We start from the raw sequence: 15,281 nt of genomic DNA on the forward strand, positions 1-15,281 counted from the left end.
GAGGGCACTGAAGGCTTCCTGATCATGTCGGGTTCAGATCTGGACCTTGTGCTGCTGATGGTCTGGTATGTACTCCCTGTGGCCGCAGAGGCTGCGGGAGCGCTGGAGGTCAATCCACGGACACTCGGTGACTCTGGGGGACTTTCTTTTGCTTCTCCCTCTCTGACTCTGAGAGGCAGTTTCATCATAACAGATTAAAGCAAATTTTGTGCAATATTGCACTGTTTTTAATTACATGACAATAAAGGAACTTTGAACTAATCGCCACTCACGTCCATTTCTCCACAGGTTCCTATGCGGGTGCAGTGGTGGCAATGCCCCTGGCAGGAGTCCTGGTCCAGTACTCAGGGTGGTCTTCAGTCTTCTACGTCTACGGTATGTGCTGGGTAGCAGAGTCAGTGCAACGCCATTACAGTGCCAGCAACTCTGGTTCAAATCATGTGCAGTCTGTAAGAAATAGGAGCAGGAGTTGGCCATCCGGCCCATCGAGCCTGCTCCGCCATTCAATGGGTGACCTGTGTGTGGTCAAACAACCAGACAACAAGCGTTGATAAAACTCACTTTGCTTCCTGCCCATTGGAATCCATCTTGAGTGGCCCAACAGAGCTTGTACTTCAGTGACCAGGGTCCGATCACATGTGGAGTTTGCTCATCCAGGGGGTTACAGGGTAGGGAAGGTTTAGTACTCCTTTTTTAGGAAGGAATATGTGGGTTGGCACAACATCGAGGGCCAAAAGGCCTGCAATGTGCGGTACTGTTCTGTGATCTATGTCTTCCTAACGACTGTGTGGGCTCCACTGCTCCAGTTTCCTCCCACGTCCCACGTCCCACGTCCCAACAACCTGCAGGCTCATTGGCCGTTGTAAATTTCCAACTGGTGTGCAAGTGGGTGACAGAATCTGTAGTGGGGGGATGTGGGGGGGGAAATGGAAAAAGTATGCGGAGAATAAAACGGCATTAGTTTAGGAAAGGTGTCAATCATGAGGCTCATTGCCCATTTTTAAATGCCCCAGGTGAATTTTAAAACTAAAATGGAATATGACCCACCAGAACACCGCCTTCTAACAATAAATCGCACTCGATGTACATTGCACTCTTTATTTTCAACACTAGATGTCGCTGCCATTTTGAACAACTACTAGACAGACTGTTACAATATTACTCCTCGATGAAAACATTTACCTCAGGGAAAATGAAGTTTTTCACAGAAGTCAACGTGTCATGTATTTGTTTGATTTGCAAGGAATCTGTTAATTTAATTTGCCTGTTTACAGATTTGCACATTGCATTGTCATCAGTAAGGTGGACACTTGGGCCGTGAATTGTATCCACTGAGAGCTGTGGAGGGATGTGGGAGACTTTCTTCATCTTTTCTCCTATTCTTATTTTGCTCCCAGCTTTTTATTTTGCTCTGCTCTTTTGAAAGAGTTTTATTGTATTGCTTTAATTTAAATTTAAGAGCAGCAGATACAGAAATGCCAACTGTAATATGTGAGCTCATCAATAAACTACAGAAATGTCAACAGTTAAACTGTTCAGTCGTGTCTTATAGTTATTTTGATAGAAAATGAATTTTTGATGGCACAGAGGTTTTCTGGTGTAAAACACTATTTTTCTTGCAATGTAACTGGTTGAAAACCACCAGGCTTAATATCGTTTGGCCCGTGACTCCTTTCTGCAAGGCCCACAACCAAAAGAAGGTTGACCATCCCTAGTGTAAGTGGGTGGCCACCAATGTAGTGCACGTCCCAAAGGGCCTATTTCTATGCTGCTTTTCTCCATGACTCCATTAGCGTACGTCGGAGAAAACATCCTGGATGTTCCAAGGCAAATTATTTCCTATCTCGGTTCTTCTCTAACAGGAAGCTTTGGCATGCTGTGGTACATCTTTTGGCTGCTGGTGTCCTTTGAAAGTCCAGCCAAGCACCCCACCATTTCTGAAGAAGAGAAGGTCTATATAGAGGAGGCCATTGGAGAAGGTGCTAACCTGATGAACCCCCTCGCGGTGAGTGTAACCCCAGTGTGAAGTGACCTTCTAGTTGAGAAATGAGGTTCTACCACAGATAATTTGGGAGAAAGGTAACAGAATAAACCAACTAGAATCCCAGCTTGGCCTATCCTTTGGAAAGGTTCTCCACAGTGTCTGAGGAGGGATAGATGTGTTTCCTCCAAACTCACAAGGAAACTTGGAGGACTCTTCTTTGCATCATTCCTAGTCCTACCTCCACTTGGAACCTTTATTTGGAAGTGTTTCCATGTGCCGTGTAACCTTCCCACCAACACTCCCCCCACCCACCACCCCAGGATCCCTGGATACAACCTGAACTGAAATTTCGAGATTCAGCACGGCCCATGAGCCTATACTCCCCAATTACACCCATGTGTCCATGTTCCATCTTTGGAAGAAACCAGAGCCCCCAGGGAAAACCCACATGAACACGGGTGGAGAGTATAAACTCCTTGCAGACAGTGTCGGATTCGAACCCAGGTCCTAAAACAGTATCGCACAAACCGCTAGGCTAACCGGGCCATCAATTTATTATGTCCATTTGAGAAAAGGTTGAAATCATGTACAGGACCCCAAGGTAAAAGGAAGATAATGGGACTAAAAGATAGCAGGTCCCCGGGGGCAATAGGTCACTGAGCTCTTGGATGTGAAGGTTTGTTGAGTGATGGAGAGTGGGCTTGAAGATTCACAAGAAAGAGCATAAAAAATAGCAGGAGTCGGCCATCTGGCCCGTCGAGCCTGCCCCGCCATTCAATGAGATCATGGCTGATCTGATGATCGGCTCATTTCCACCCACCTGCCTTTTCCCCATATCCCTTAATTCCCCTACTATGTAAAAATCTATCCAACCTGGTCTTAAATATATTCACTGAGGTCACTTCCACTCTTTCAATGGGCAGTAAATTCCATAGGTTCACCTCCCTCTGGGAAAAGCAGTTCCTCCTGAATCTGAGGCTATCCTCTAGTTTTGGTCTCCCCTACCAATAGAAACAACTTTCCTACCTCTATCTTATCTAGGGGTTTCATAATTTTAGATGTTTCCATAATATCGCCTAAATTCCAGTGAGTACAGTCCCAGACAATCCAATCTCTCCTCATAAGCTAACCCGTTCATCCCTGAAATCAGCCTGGTGAAGCTCCTCTGCACCACCTCCAAAGCCAGTCTGTCCTTCCTCAAGTGAGGAGACCAGAACTGCACGCAGTGCTCCAGATGTGGCCTCACCGGTACCTCATACAGTCACAGCAGAGCCTCCCTACTCCTAAATTCAATCCCCCTGGCAATGAAGGCCAACATTCCATTTGCCCTCCTGCTGCACCTGCAAACTTTCTGCAATTCATGCACAGACACTGCAATCGCTTTCGATTTAAATAATAATCTGACCTTCCAAAGTGGATTTCCTCATACTTGCCAACATTGCACTCCATCTGCCAGACCCTTGCACACTCATTTAACCTACCTGTGTCAGATTCAAAATTCCTTTATTGTCATGCAATAGTACAGAATGTAATATTACACAAAATTGCTTTCTGCCTGTCGTAAGGCAGACAAAGAGTTGCCTGAAGTTAACCTTAATTCTCTTCTTGACTCTGCCTCCTGACAGAAATTCAAGGCGCCCTGGCGCAAGTTTTTCACCTCGATGCCTGTTTACGCCATTATCGTGGCCAACTTCTGCCGCAGTTGGACCTTCTACCTGCTCCTGATCAGCCAGCCAGCGTACTTTGAGGAGGTGTTTGGTTTCGAGATCAGCAAGGTACAACGTGCACCCTTTCGTTTGACACAGGAGCTGTATCATCCTGATAAATTGGCGCCTTCACGCCTTAGGTGCCCAGAATGCTGACCAGGGGGCACGATTTCCAATTCTGTCTTAGAATTTCAACTCGGTTAATGAAATTAGAACATTACAGCACCTTCAACCCTTAATGTTGTGCCAACCTATATATTCTTACCAAAACACAAAGTATTTAACCCTTCCTACCTCATAACCCTCTGCTTTTCTTTCATCCAATGCCTGTCTAAAATATCCTATAGTTTCAGCCTCCACCATCTCCCCGGCAAGGCTTTCCAGGCCCTCATAACTCTCTGTGTCTCCCCTAAACGTTCCTCCCTTCACTTTGTACAGATGTTTGCCATTCCTGCCCTGAATCTTAGAGACCTCTATTAAGTCTCCTCTCATCTTTCTTTGCTCCAAAGAGAAAAGTCCCAGCTCTGCTAACCTTGCTTCAAAGAATTATTTTTTCAATCCAGGCAACATCCTGGTAAATCTCCTCTGCACCTTCTCCACAGCTTCCACATCCTTCCTGTAATGAGGTGACCAGAACTGAATATAATGCAAGTGTGGTCTCACCAGAGATGTGTAGATTTGCAACATGACCTTTTGACTCTTGAACTCAATCCCCCTGTTAATGGAGCATCACATAGGCCTTCTTATCTATCGTATCAACCTGTGCAGCAACTTTGAGAGATGTATGGATTTGTACGCCAAGGTCCCTCTGTTCCTCCGCAATGTTCAATGGAGGGTTAATGTCCAACCATTAACCCTCCAGATTTTACCTTCCAAAATGCATCACCTCACACTTATCCAGATTGAATTGCTTCTGCCGCTTCTCCGCCCATCTCTGAATCCTGTCTATATCCTTTTGTATCTTACGACAACCTTCACCACTATTCACAACTCCTCCAACCTTCGTATCATCCGCAAACTTACGACTCATCCTCCCACCTCTTCATCCAGGACATTTATAAAGATCACAAAGGGCAAAGATCCCAGGACAGACCCCTGTGGCTCCTCCACTAGTCACTGACCTCCAGGCAGAAGGCACTATTGTAGACCCTATCCTTAAGAATCCTCTCCAACAGTTTGCACGCCACTGAGGTAAGACTCATTGGTCTATAATTCCCAGGATTCTCCTGATTACCTTTTATGAACAAGGGGCCCACATTTGCCATTGTCCAATCCTCCAGCACCTCCCCTGTGCCCAAGGAGAACTCAATAAAGCTAAAATAAATTAGTACCAGTGAATATGAAACCAAGGCCAACAAAGCTAAAAATAAAAATAGACAATATTTGAAATGTTCAGCAGTCAGCTGTTCACCTGGGGAGTGAGAGAGGGCGGTTCAGGGCAATTCTTCAAATTGAATGAGAGGTCAGATCCTGATAAACTCTCCGTTGCTAGCTGGCCCACTGAGTATTCCCTGCATCTTCTAAATTTGAGTGTTAGATGAGGTGAAACAGGCGGTGGCTGGCGTGGAGCAAAACCACCAGCAGGTTCCACACGGGCCACGTGGCCTGCAGCCATGCCTCTCCTTCACTGTCCCTTTGACCTACCTGGGCCGCAGGGCAACCGTGGAACAGGATGCCAGCTGTGACCGTTTCACCCCTGAGCAATGCGCCCAAGGCATAGAAGCAGAAATAGGCCATTCAGCCCATCAAGTCTGCCCCGCCATCATGAGCTGATCCATTCTCCCACTCAGCCCCACTGCCCGTCCTTCTCCCCATAACCTTTGATGCCCTGGCTAATCAAGAACCTATCACACTCTGCCTTAAATACACTCAATGACTTGGCCTCTATAACTGCCTCTGGCAACAAATTCCACAGATTTACCATCCTCTAAAGAAATCCTGTCACAAAGCTGAACTACCAGAGGAAAGAGTTAGCAACACCCAGGCCAAGTACATTTGAGACCGTTAATTCCCTTGATTTTCTGTTCAGGCATTAACATCGGCTTCTCCAGTTTCTACTCCCTGTTCTCCCACCCTTCCCCAATCCTGTCTTCTTTCCTTCTCCATTCACAGAGCCGTCCCCCTGCTTGCTGGTGTTCCCTCCCTCCCTCCTGCCTGTGGGACCATGCTCTTTCCCTCTGCTCCTTCTCCTCCACCATTTTGTTCAGGTTCCTGCTGACAATTTTTCATACCTCGATGAAGGTTCTGTATCTTTGTCTTTTGCTATATAAAGGAGACCATTTGACCTGCTGAGTTTTCTAAAGCATTGTGCTTTGGCTTCAGCCATGGACTCTGCGGACTTTTGTGTTTTACTTTTCTTTCTTTCTTCTTCCCCTGCGCTCAGGTCGGTCTGTTGTCTGCTCTTCCCCATCTCGTCATGACAATCATTGTGCCCATCGGTGGGCAGATAGCCGACTTTCTCCGCAGCAAGAAGCTCATGTCAACCACCAACGTCAGGAAAATGATGAACTGCGGAGGTTTGTATCTGCAGAGGAGGCTGGCGAGGAGCTTCCTCCTGTCGCAGCCCTGAGGCCAGGCCAATGGCCACTTCTCTGCCCTGCACAACGTCCTCATCCATGCCAGTTCCAACCCCATTCCCCCCACACCCCCAAACACAAACTAACCTGCTGTAGGTCATTACTCTGAAGATAAAGAAGAGAGGGGGTTTTATAATGACATTAGAGCAAACACTAAGCAGGTCAGGAATCATCTGAGGAGGGAAATGGACAGTCAGATTCCGATTTCAGATTTATTGTTAGATTACATACAGGATATCATATACAACCTGAGATTCTTTTCTGTGTGGCCAAGCAGAATTATCACTTATTGGCAGTGCAAAAATAAAACTGTACACAATGTACACAAATAAAGAAACATAAAAAAACTAACTGCAATACAGAGAAGGGGGGAAAAGAACAATAAAGTCCAGATGTAAAAGTCCTAAACAAGTCCCTGAATGAATTTGTCATTGAGGAGGGGGAGCAGCTGTTCCTGAACCTGGTGGTGCGAGTCTTGTGGCACCGATACCTCTTTCCTGATGGTAAGAGCGTGAGCTGGGTGGGGTGGATCCTTGATGACTGCTGCTGCTCTCTCCGACAGCAGCACTCCCTGTGGCGGGGAAGGTTCTGCATCTGGGCTGCGTCCACTACCTTTTGCAGAGCCTTACTCTCAGGGGTATTGGTGTCCCCCAGACCAGATCGTGATGCAGCCAGTCAGCGCACTTTCTACCACACGTCTGCAGAGATTTGCCAGGGTTTCCGATGTCATGGAAAACCTTCACAAACTCCTGAGGAAGTAGAGGCGCTGATGAGCTTTTTGTCACGACGCCGTTAGTGTATTGGGTCCAGGAAAGATCCTCCGAGATAGTGACTCCCCTCCCAGGAAATTAAAGGTAGAGAACTCGGGTCGGAGCCCTGCTTCAGAATCAGTCTAGTCCTTCAACCCAGCTTTGCTTTATTTGCCCTCGTTTGCCTCCAAGGTTATTTGGTCAATGAATTGCCCCAGCATGTAGATGAATGGTTCTAAACATGGGGGAGAGGGTGGGAATAACATATAAGATTCATCTAAGTGGTGGGTTTATGGTTGGCACAGACTTGATGGACCAAAAGGCCTGTTTCGGTGCCAAACATCACCATTTCTCTGATCCATGACTCTTTGTAAACCGTGCAGAGAAAGGAAAGTGGGTGTGTTGTTCTGCCAGGAAGAACAGATTCACCTCAGGCAGATCTCAGCAAAACAACACTGAGAGCCTTTGGACTGAGAAATATGTTAGGAGGTTCAGGGTTACACAGAAAACGTATAACGTTACAGCACAGTACATGCCCTTTAACCTTCAATGAGTAAAGTATTCCTACCAAAAAATACTAAAGCCTTCCTATCCCAAAACCCTCCATCCATGTGCCTATCTAAGAGTCTCTTAAATGCCCCTAATCCAGTGGTTCTCAACCTTTTTCTTTCCATTCACATCCCACTTTAAGTATTCCCAATGCCATAGATCCTCTGTGATCAGTAAGGGATTGCTTAAGGTGGGATGTGGGTGGAAAGAAAAAGTTTGAAAACCTTTATTTTAATCGTCCCTCATTGACTCGTTATGTGCAGGGTTTCAGAACCCCAAAGGAAATGGGCTAATGACAATTTTTCCCCAAGCAAAATATTTCAGTAACATTCGGGTCCAGAGCAGTAATTCTCAACCTTCCCTTCCCACTCACATCCCACCTTAAGCAATCCCTTCCTCATCACCGATGGCAGAAGGATTAGTTAAAGTGGTGTGTGAGTGGAAAGAAAAAGGTTGAAAACCACTGCCCTAATGTTTCAGCCTCTACCACCACCTTTGGCAAGGCACTCCAGATACCCGCAACACTCTGTGTAAAGAAAAACAAAAAAACTTATTCCTAATGTCTCCCCTAAACATTCTTCCCCTAACCTTTCACTTTGTACTGATAGCCCCTCGCTACTCCTGCCCTGGGAAACAGGTGCTGGCTGTCCACCCTATCTATGCCTCTCAGAATGTTGTAGACCTCATCCTTCTTCGCTCTAAAGAGAAAAGTCCCAGCTCTGCTAACCATGCCTCGTAAGATTTATTTTTCAATCCAGGCAGTATTCTGGTAAATCTCCCCCTCTCCATAGCTTCCACATCCTTCCTATAATGAATTGACCAGAACTGAATACAGTACTCTCATTTGCCAATCCATTCTGATCTGTTAGAACTGTTAACTCTACCTCTTCCCTGTGAAGCAGTCATGTTCAGTTAGTTTCTTCCATACTTCTCTCCTAACGACTATATAAAAAAAACTTATGATTTCAGTCCGTGATTCCCCCTTTAAATGAGTTGTGGCCCCTGTTGCCCTAGTCCATGGTGCTTCCCCACTGCATTGAGAAGGCTGCACCCAACTTAATGGACTCCTGCAACCTGGAATGTGCCAGTTGACGACATCTCACTGGATGACCAAAGCATTTCAGGCAGAGACATGCGTGGTTTCCAAAGCAGTCTTCTACAGAGTTAATGATCTCCCAGTAATGGCCAAAGTTTCAGTGTTCTTGGGGACAGCTCATGGATCGCAGAGGACTTTATTTCCTGGAGTGCAGAAGAATGAGGGGAGATTTGATAGAGGTATACAAAATTATGAGGGGGATAGATTGAGCAAATGCAAGGAGGTTTTTTCCACTGAGGTTGGGTGAGTTATAAACCAAAGGGCAGGGTTAAGGGTGAAAGGGGAAAGGTTTAGGGGGAACATTAACTTCTTCACACAGAGAGCAGTGGGAGTGTGGAATGAACTGCCAGCTGAAGTGGTGAATGTGGGCTCAATTCTAACACTCAAGAAACATTTGGACTGGTACATGGATGGGAGGGGATGGAGTGGTATGCACCCGATGCAAGCCAAGTGGGGTGAGTCAGAATAATCGTTCAGCACGACTAGAAGGGCAAAAAGCTGTCATGTTCCATGGATCCTCAACAAGGACCTCATTTTCCTGTTGTTTCTCTTCCTCTTTTGTGAAGGTTTTGGGATGGAAGCAACCTTCCTTCTGGTGGTGGGCTTCTCTCACACCAAAGGTGTCGCTATTTCGTTCCTCATTCTTGCTGTGGGTTTCAGCGGATTCGCAATCTCAGGTGATTGGTTCTCCAGATCATGTATTAGACTGGACAACAATTTTTTGTTCCAAAAGGTTTGCTTCCTAAAAACCAATTGGGGATTATGATAGACAATTTCACTCTGAACACAAAGATCATTTCAGATTTGCACGTAGGAAGTTGGAGAAACTTTAAATTAACTTTGATCGAATTTAACCTGTTTAATCACATAATGACGCTGACACGTTGCATTCGTTCAACTGACCTCAAAATGTTTTGCCGTTGATTTTCGTTTGTACTCAGTATCTGATGCCTCTCGTGTCAGTGTCCAACAATAGTCGGCCAGCACTGATAGATTCCAATTGCGCTGATACCGCTTTCCCCTGGCTGCAATAAGTGTTCCTCATCAACTGCACCAGGATTAGCTGGGAAGACGTCCAAGTGCGAATGGATAAAATGAATATTTAATGACATGGTTTTGTACGCTTGAAGTAGACTTAAGATATGACCAGTGGTTCTCAAACTTTTTCTTTCCACTCACATCCCACTTTAAGTATTCCCTCTTGCCATCGGTGCTCTGGGATTAGTCAGGGTTTGCTTAAGGTGGGATGTGGGTGGAAAGAAAATGTTTGAAAACCACTGTTTAAATCGTCCCTCATTGACTCTTTATGTGCACGGTTTCAGAACTCCAAAGGAAATGGGCCAATGACCATTTTCTCAAGCAAAATATTTCAGTCACAATCGAGTGTCTCTCAACCTTCCCTTCCTAACTTAAGCAACCCCTGACTAATCACAGAGCACCGATGGCAGAGGGATTACTGAAAGGGGAAAGTGAGTTGAGAACCGCTGGGTGACATCTTAAATTTTAAGATAATTTTTGTGATCAGCAGCCCAAACCCCTTAAAATACACCCAAACGCGTTCAGGAAGCAAAATTTTCATGGCCCAGTGCTATTAGAAAAGTAATTTGCATGAATCGGTTCTAACCATGAATGGTATCTGTCGGCGAGGTCGAGTTGCACAGAAGGAACGTGATTTGGTTTAGCTCATCCATCACCCCTCTTGTTTGTTCTTGCTTTTGGCACCGAAGGATTCAACGTCAACCACCTGGACATTGCTCCACGCTACGCCAGCATCTTGATGGGTCTGTCCAATGGGGTTGGGACATTGTCCGGGATGGTCTGCCCTGTCATCGTGGGAGCGATGACCAAGCACAAGGTAAGGAATCAGAAATCGGGTGGAATTGCGACATCCCCCTGGCATTCTGAGCGTGGAAAATTAGAATTGAACATTGACTTTTGGCTCTCCAGCAGCCCGCAGACGGTGTGGGTTCCTCACCCCTAAGGTGGCAACAGCTCGTTGCCTGTGCGTGTCTTTTAGCCGCAGAGCCCCTCACCCATCCGCCGCCGTCTCCTCTGCTTCTCCTTCTCCACTGTAGTGTGTGTGTGTGGGGGGGGGGGGGGTGTCCTCCCCCTTACTGGTGCCCTGTGCCGGTCCACCGCTCTCTCGGAGTCTGCAACCCTCGTGTGGCCACTGCCGTGCCCAGACCCCACGGTCGGGGGATTTTAAGTTGGTTCCTTTAACAGCCTTGCACGGAGCCTGTCGGCAGTCGGACTGGACGGGAGAACCCCTTGTGGGAGCACTCGGGTGTCCACCCCCCGGGACGGTACCAGCAGAATCGCTGCCGTTCCAGCCAGTCCAGTGGCACTGAGGTTTTGTTTTGGCACCTCAGGCAGTCGATGTTGCAACAACGTTGACAGATGGGATGGGTGCAGGAGTGTACTTGGGGTATGACAGGCAAGGCACATGGCCGGAGCACGATTTGAAGGTCCCCCCGCCCCGCCCCAAACCCCAGCACCGTCTCAGCCGCCACCCCGACCTGTCTCTTCTACGCTCAGTACGACTTGCTCGTCCGAGTGTTCCCTTCCACGCCCAATATAACATGACAGCCACCTTTCGCCTTGGCCACCCCTGCCATCGGCGCAATTTTGAGTCGATACGTCCCTGAATGGGCATCAGGCTCCGGGCTCGTGTTTATCTCGAGAAGTCTTCCCTGCCCCCAGGCCCCCCTGGCCGGGTGGGCAATGTTTACAGGGGGCAGGCAGTTCCTGGAGCCTCTCTAACTCACCATTGTGTTTGCTCTTCCGTGTCCCCCCCCCCCCCCCAGACCCGGGAGGAATGGCAGTATGTCTTCCTGATCGCCTCGCTGGTGCATTACGGGGGAGTCATCTTCTACGGGGTCTTTGCCTCGGGGGAGCAGCAGGCCTGGGCGGAGCCCGAGGAGCTGAGCGAGGAGAAGTGTGGCTTCATCCACGAGGACGAGCTGGCCGACGAGGCGGCCGACGGCGTCCAGAGCTACGGCAGCTACGGTGCCACCGAGACGACGCGCGTCACCAACGGGGGCTGGGCCCGCGATTGGGACAGGAAGGAGGAGTTGGTTCAGGATCAGGGCCAGGATGTGTACATGTACGGCACTGCCAAGGACAGGGATTTGCCCTGACCTCAGCCCGTCCCCCCCGGGGGAACTATTAGTGGGAAAGTCCACGTAGAATATTCTGTACATAATAACCAATTGTTCCAAGGACAACTTCTCCCACCAAAGCAGGTAACATTTAAGGTGCGTGCGCTCGTGTGTGGGGTGGGCTCCGCTTGTGTAAGTAGTGTGAAAGGCCCTGGTGTTCTGGGTGATGAGTGGGGGGCGGGCCTTGGTCGAACCAGGTTCCCGGAATCCACATTGTAACCCATTGTGCAATCTGCTCCCACTCCCTCGCCTTTACATTCTTTTCTGTGCTTGGTATGGGGAAAGGACCCCCCCCTCACATCGTTTTCTGTGCTTGGTATGGGGAGAGGAACCCCCCCCCCCTTCACATCGTTTTCTGTGCTTGGTATGGGGAGAGGAACCCCCTTCACCCTTCACGTCATGCCTCCCAATGACTGTTCGCCTTTTATTTATTTGTGGTGTGTTTGTATAGCTCCAGAATCAGGTTATATATCCAACCCTATGATTGGTTACAATGGTGTTGTGTGGGAAGGGAAAAGTTCAGTGGGTTCAAAGAATAGTGGTTCTGGACGCAGAAATAATCTTTAATGAAACACACGCAAGAGGATCGCAGCAGGGATAACGCCCGCAAGTATTCCCACTCACACCACACAGTGCAGCCCAGTCACATCGGACTTCACATGACCAAATCGAGCAACTGTTGATACAACCAAGGACTACAATATGCTTCTTGCCGTTCCTTGTCTATTGTGGGCACGGCTTAGATTCTATCTACACCACAACAGTATACAACAGCCCCGGTCCCTATATAGTGCACACCTTACTAATGCCGTCTCTCCCGTTGTCAACAGCAGGATTCAACTCAGGGCCTAGGAGCAAAAGAGAAAAAGTTGCTCCACCTGGTGGAGTCCAGTAACCCTGAGGGTCCAGCCCAGGTCGTCACTAGTTCATTCAAGGGACCAATGGTCAGGTGTGCGCTAATGGGTGGGCGGGGTCCAACCTTGATTGGCAGGCGATGCGACTAGGTGCTAGGCGGAGAGGTCACGTGACCCTCAGCAGTCTACACTAGGTGTTAAACAATGTAACCAGCCACTGGAGTGGAGTAGATGGGGGTCCCATCATGGATGCATGTGGTTGCTCCTGAGCCCTGCAATGTTCTCTCTGCCGAGCAGGGTAAAAGGAAGCAGAACCCACAGTTCCCAATCCCTGAGCTGTCCCGTTCCCTCTTGAAGTAAAACACGAAGGTCCGCAGGCACTGTGGTTGAAGTAAAAACACAAGGCTGGAGAAACTCAGCAGGTCAAACGGTGTCCTTGAAATAAAAACATGGAAACATTGGAGGAACTCGGCCGGAACGGCAGCGTCCATAGGAAACAAAGATATGTTGATGTTTTGGGCCTGAGCCCTTCTTCAAGGAATAAGCAAAAGGCAGAAAGTCTCAGAAAAGAGTCAGTGCCGGCTGGAGGAGGAATCCAGTCCAACATAAGGTGTTAATTGGACATGATAAAGGAGAGAGGAGAGTATTGATTATGTCTGTGTAAGAGGAGACAGGGAAAAGGGAGAGAGAGAATCAGAGCTGGGGGAAGGCGATGGGGGGAAGAAGTGGGGGGGGTGGGCTTTAACGAAAGCCAGAGGTCAATATTAATGCCATCCGGTTGAAGGGAGCCCAGATGGAAGATGAGACATTATTCCTCCAATTTGCTGGTGGTCTCAATCTGGCAGTGCATGAGACCATGGGCAGACACATCAGCAAGGGAATGGGATGGGGAATTGAAATGGGTGGCCACTATTGCAGCGGACAGAGCCGAGGCGCTCAACAAAGTGACCTCACAGTCTGCACCAGGGTACACCTTGATAAAGGGCTCAAGCCTGAAACATTGGTTATATATCTTTATCTTTTCTATATCAAGTGCACTGTTCAACCTGCTGAGTTTCTCCAGCATTATGTTTTTCACTTCCCTTTTGTCCAGATTTGCCAGCGTCTGACAAATGAGGGGCCTGGTGTGGAACAGTTTTTTCCAGCACTGTGGGGCCTTGCACCTCCAATTAACCCGGCTGATCTCGGGGGGCATTCTGCAACCCTGAGGAGTTCCCACTGCAGAAGTCAAGTTAAATGACCCCTGTAAATCGCCCAACCTTGTCCATCCAGTGGGACGGATAACATTGGCAAGCAGAACTTCCATCCAGCTGCTAGATGTCCCCAGCAAAATCCGACTCAAGCAGTCAAAGAGAAGCAGCTTGTGTGGAGTGAGACCCCCATCTCCCCCCCCCTCCCGGTGCCTGGAGGAGTGAGGGGTGGGGTTTGAGGAGCCTGGTTCCAGATGGATTCCCAGAGATGGTACCATTGTCTAGGATTTCTTTAGCTTCTCTGTGTCAGTTTGCATCCATATTTTCTCTGTGCACACGATTCCCCCATCCCACCAAACTCTGATCTCCCCGTCCCGCCAAACTCCGATCTCCCCATCCCGCCAAACTCCAATCTCCCGTCCCGCCAAACTCCAATCTCCCTGTCCCGCCAAACTCCGATCTCCCCATCCCGCCAAACTCCGATCTCCCTGTCCCGCCAAACTCCGATCTCCCCGTCCCTCCAAACTCCGATCTCCCCGTCCCTCCAAACTCCGATCTCCCCGTCCCTCCAAACTCTGAACCCCCCGTCCCGCCAAACTCAACCCCCCATCCCGCCAAACTCTGAAGCCCCCCGTCCCGCCAAACTCTGAAGCTCCCCCGTCCCGCCAAATATGATCTCCCCGTCCCGCCAAACTCTGAACCCCCCCGTCCCGCCAAACTCTGAACCCCCCCGTCCCGCCAAACTCTGAACCCCCCCGTCCCGCCAAACTCTGAACCCCCCAACCCGCCAAACTCTGAACCCCCCGTCCCGCCAAACTCTGAACCCCCCGTCCCGCCAAACTCTGAACCCCCCGTCCCGCCAAACTCTGAACCCCCCCGTCCCGCCAAACTCTGAACCCCCCCGTCCCGCCAAACTCTGAACCCCCCAACCCGCCAAACTCTGAACCCCCCGTCCCGCCAAACTCTGAACCCCCCGTCCCGCCAAACTCTGAACCCCCCGTCCCGCCAAACTCTGAATCCCCTGTCCCCCCCCTAAACTCCCATCCACAAGATTTATTGCACTCCCACCTGACCCACCAAACCCTGAACTCCAACCATGAAGTCTACTGCAAGTCTCAACCAGGCCCACCAAACACCTGACTCCCTGTCCCATGCATCATCCGATCACAATACCCTGTCCCACCAAATTCATGTCCCAATAACATCCCAACCACCAAGCCAGTGCCCATCTCACCAGCTTGTCAACCACACTCCCAACCAGTTGGCCCAATCCTCATGACAACCTTCTAAACTGCAGCACCAAAGGACATCCAGCCAGCAGACCAAACAGGTCAAATTACTCATAATTCCCCTGTAGTTTGTGGCTTCACTGAGCACAGCCATTCTCAACTTGAGCAGATAAAGTGAGCAAATGGACAA

General features: G+C 48.9%; 1 protein-coding gene across 1 annotated transcript in view; it reads left to right on the top strand.

The window, feature by feature from the left end:
- The window catches only part of LOC138748053 (vesicular glutamate transporter 1), a 29,806-nt gene extending 16,441 nt beyond the window's left edge, over window positions 1-13,365 (top strand). The window contains exons 5-11 of the mRNA XM_069907749.1: window positions 289-375; window positions 1,863-2,005; window positions 3,610-3,759; window positions 6,074-6,206; window positions 9,227-9,337; window positions 10,388-10,515; window positions 11,465-13,365. Coding sequence (XP_069763850.1) covers window positions 289-375; window positions 1,863-2,005; window positions 3,610-3,759; window positions 6,074-6,206; window positions 9,227-9,337; window positions 10,388-10,515; window positions 11,465-11,797 — 1,085 coding nt within the window. The 3' untranslated portion in view covers window positions 11,798-13,365. The remainder of the gene's footprint in view (window positions 1-288; window positions 376-1,862; window positions 2,006-3,609; window positions 3,760-6,073; window positions 6,207-9,226; window positions 9,338-10,387; window positions 10,516-11,464) is intronic.
- Window positions 13,366-15,281: the final 1,916 nt, after the last annotated feature.

This window comes from Narcine bancroftii, chromosome 13 (assembly GCF_036971445.1).
Source record: "Narcine bancroftii isolate sNarBan1 chromosome 13, sNarBan1.hap1, whole genome shotgun sequence".
NCBI lineage: Eukaryota > Metazoa > Chordata > Chondrichthyes > Torpediniformes > Narcinidae > Narcine > Narcine bancroftii.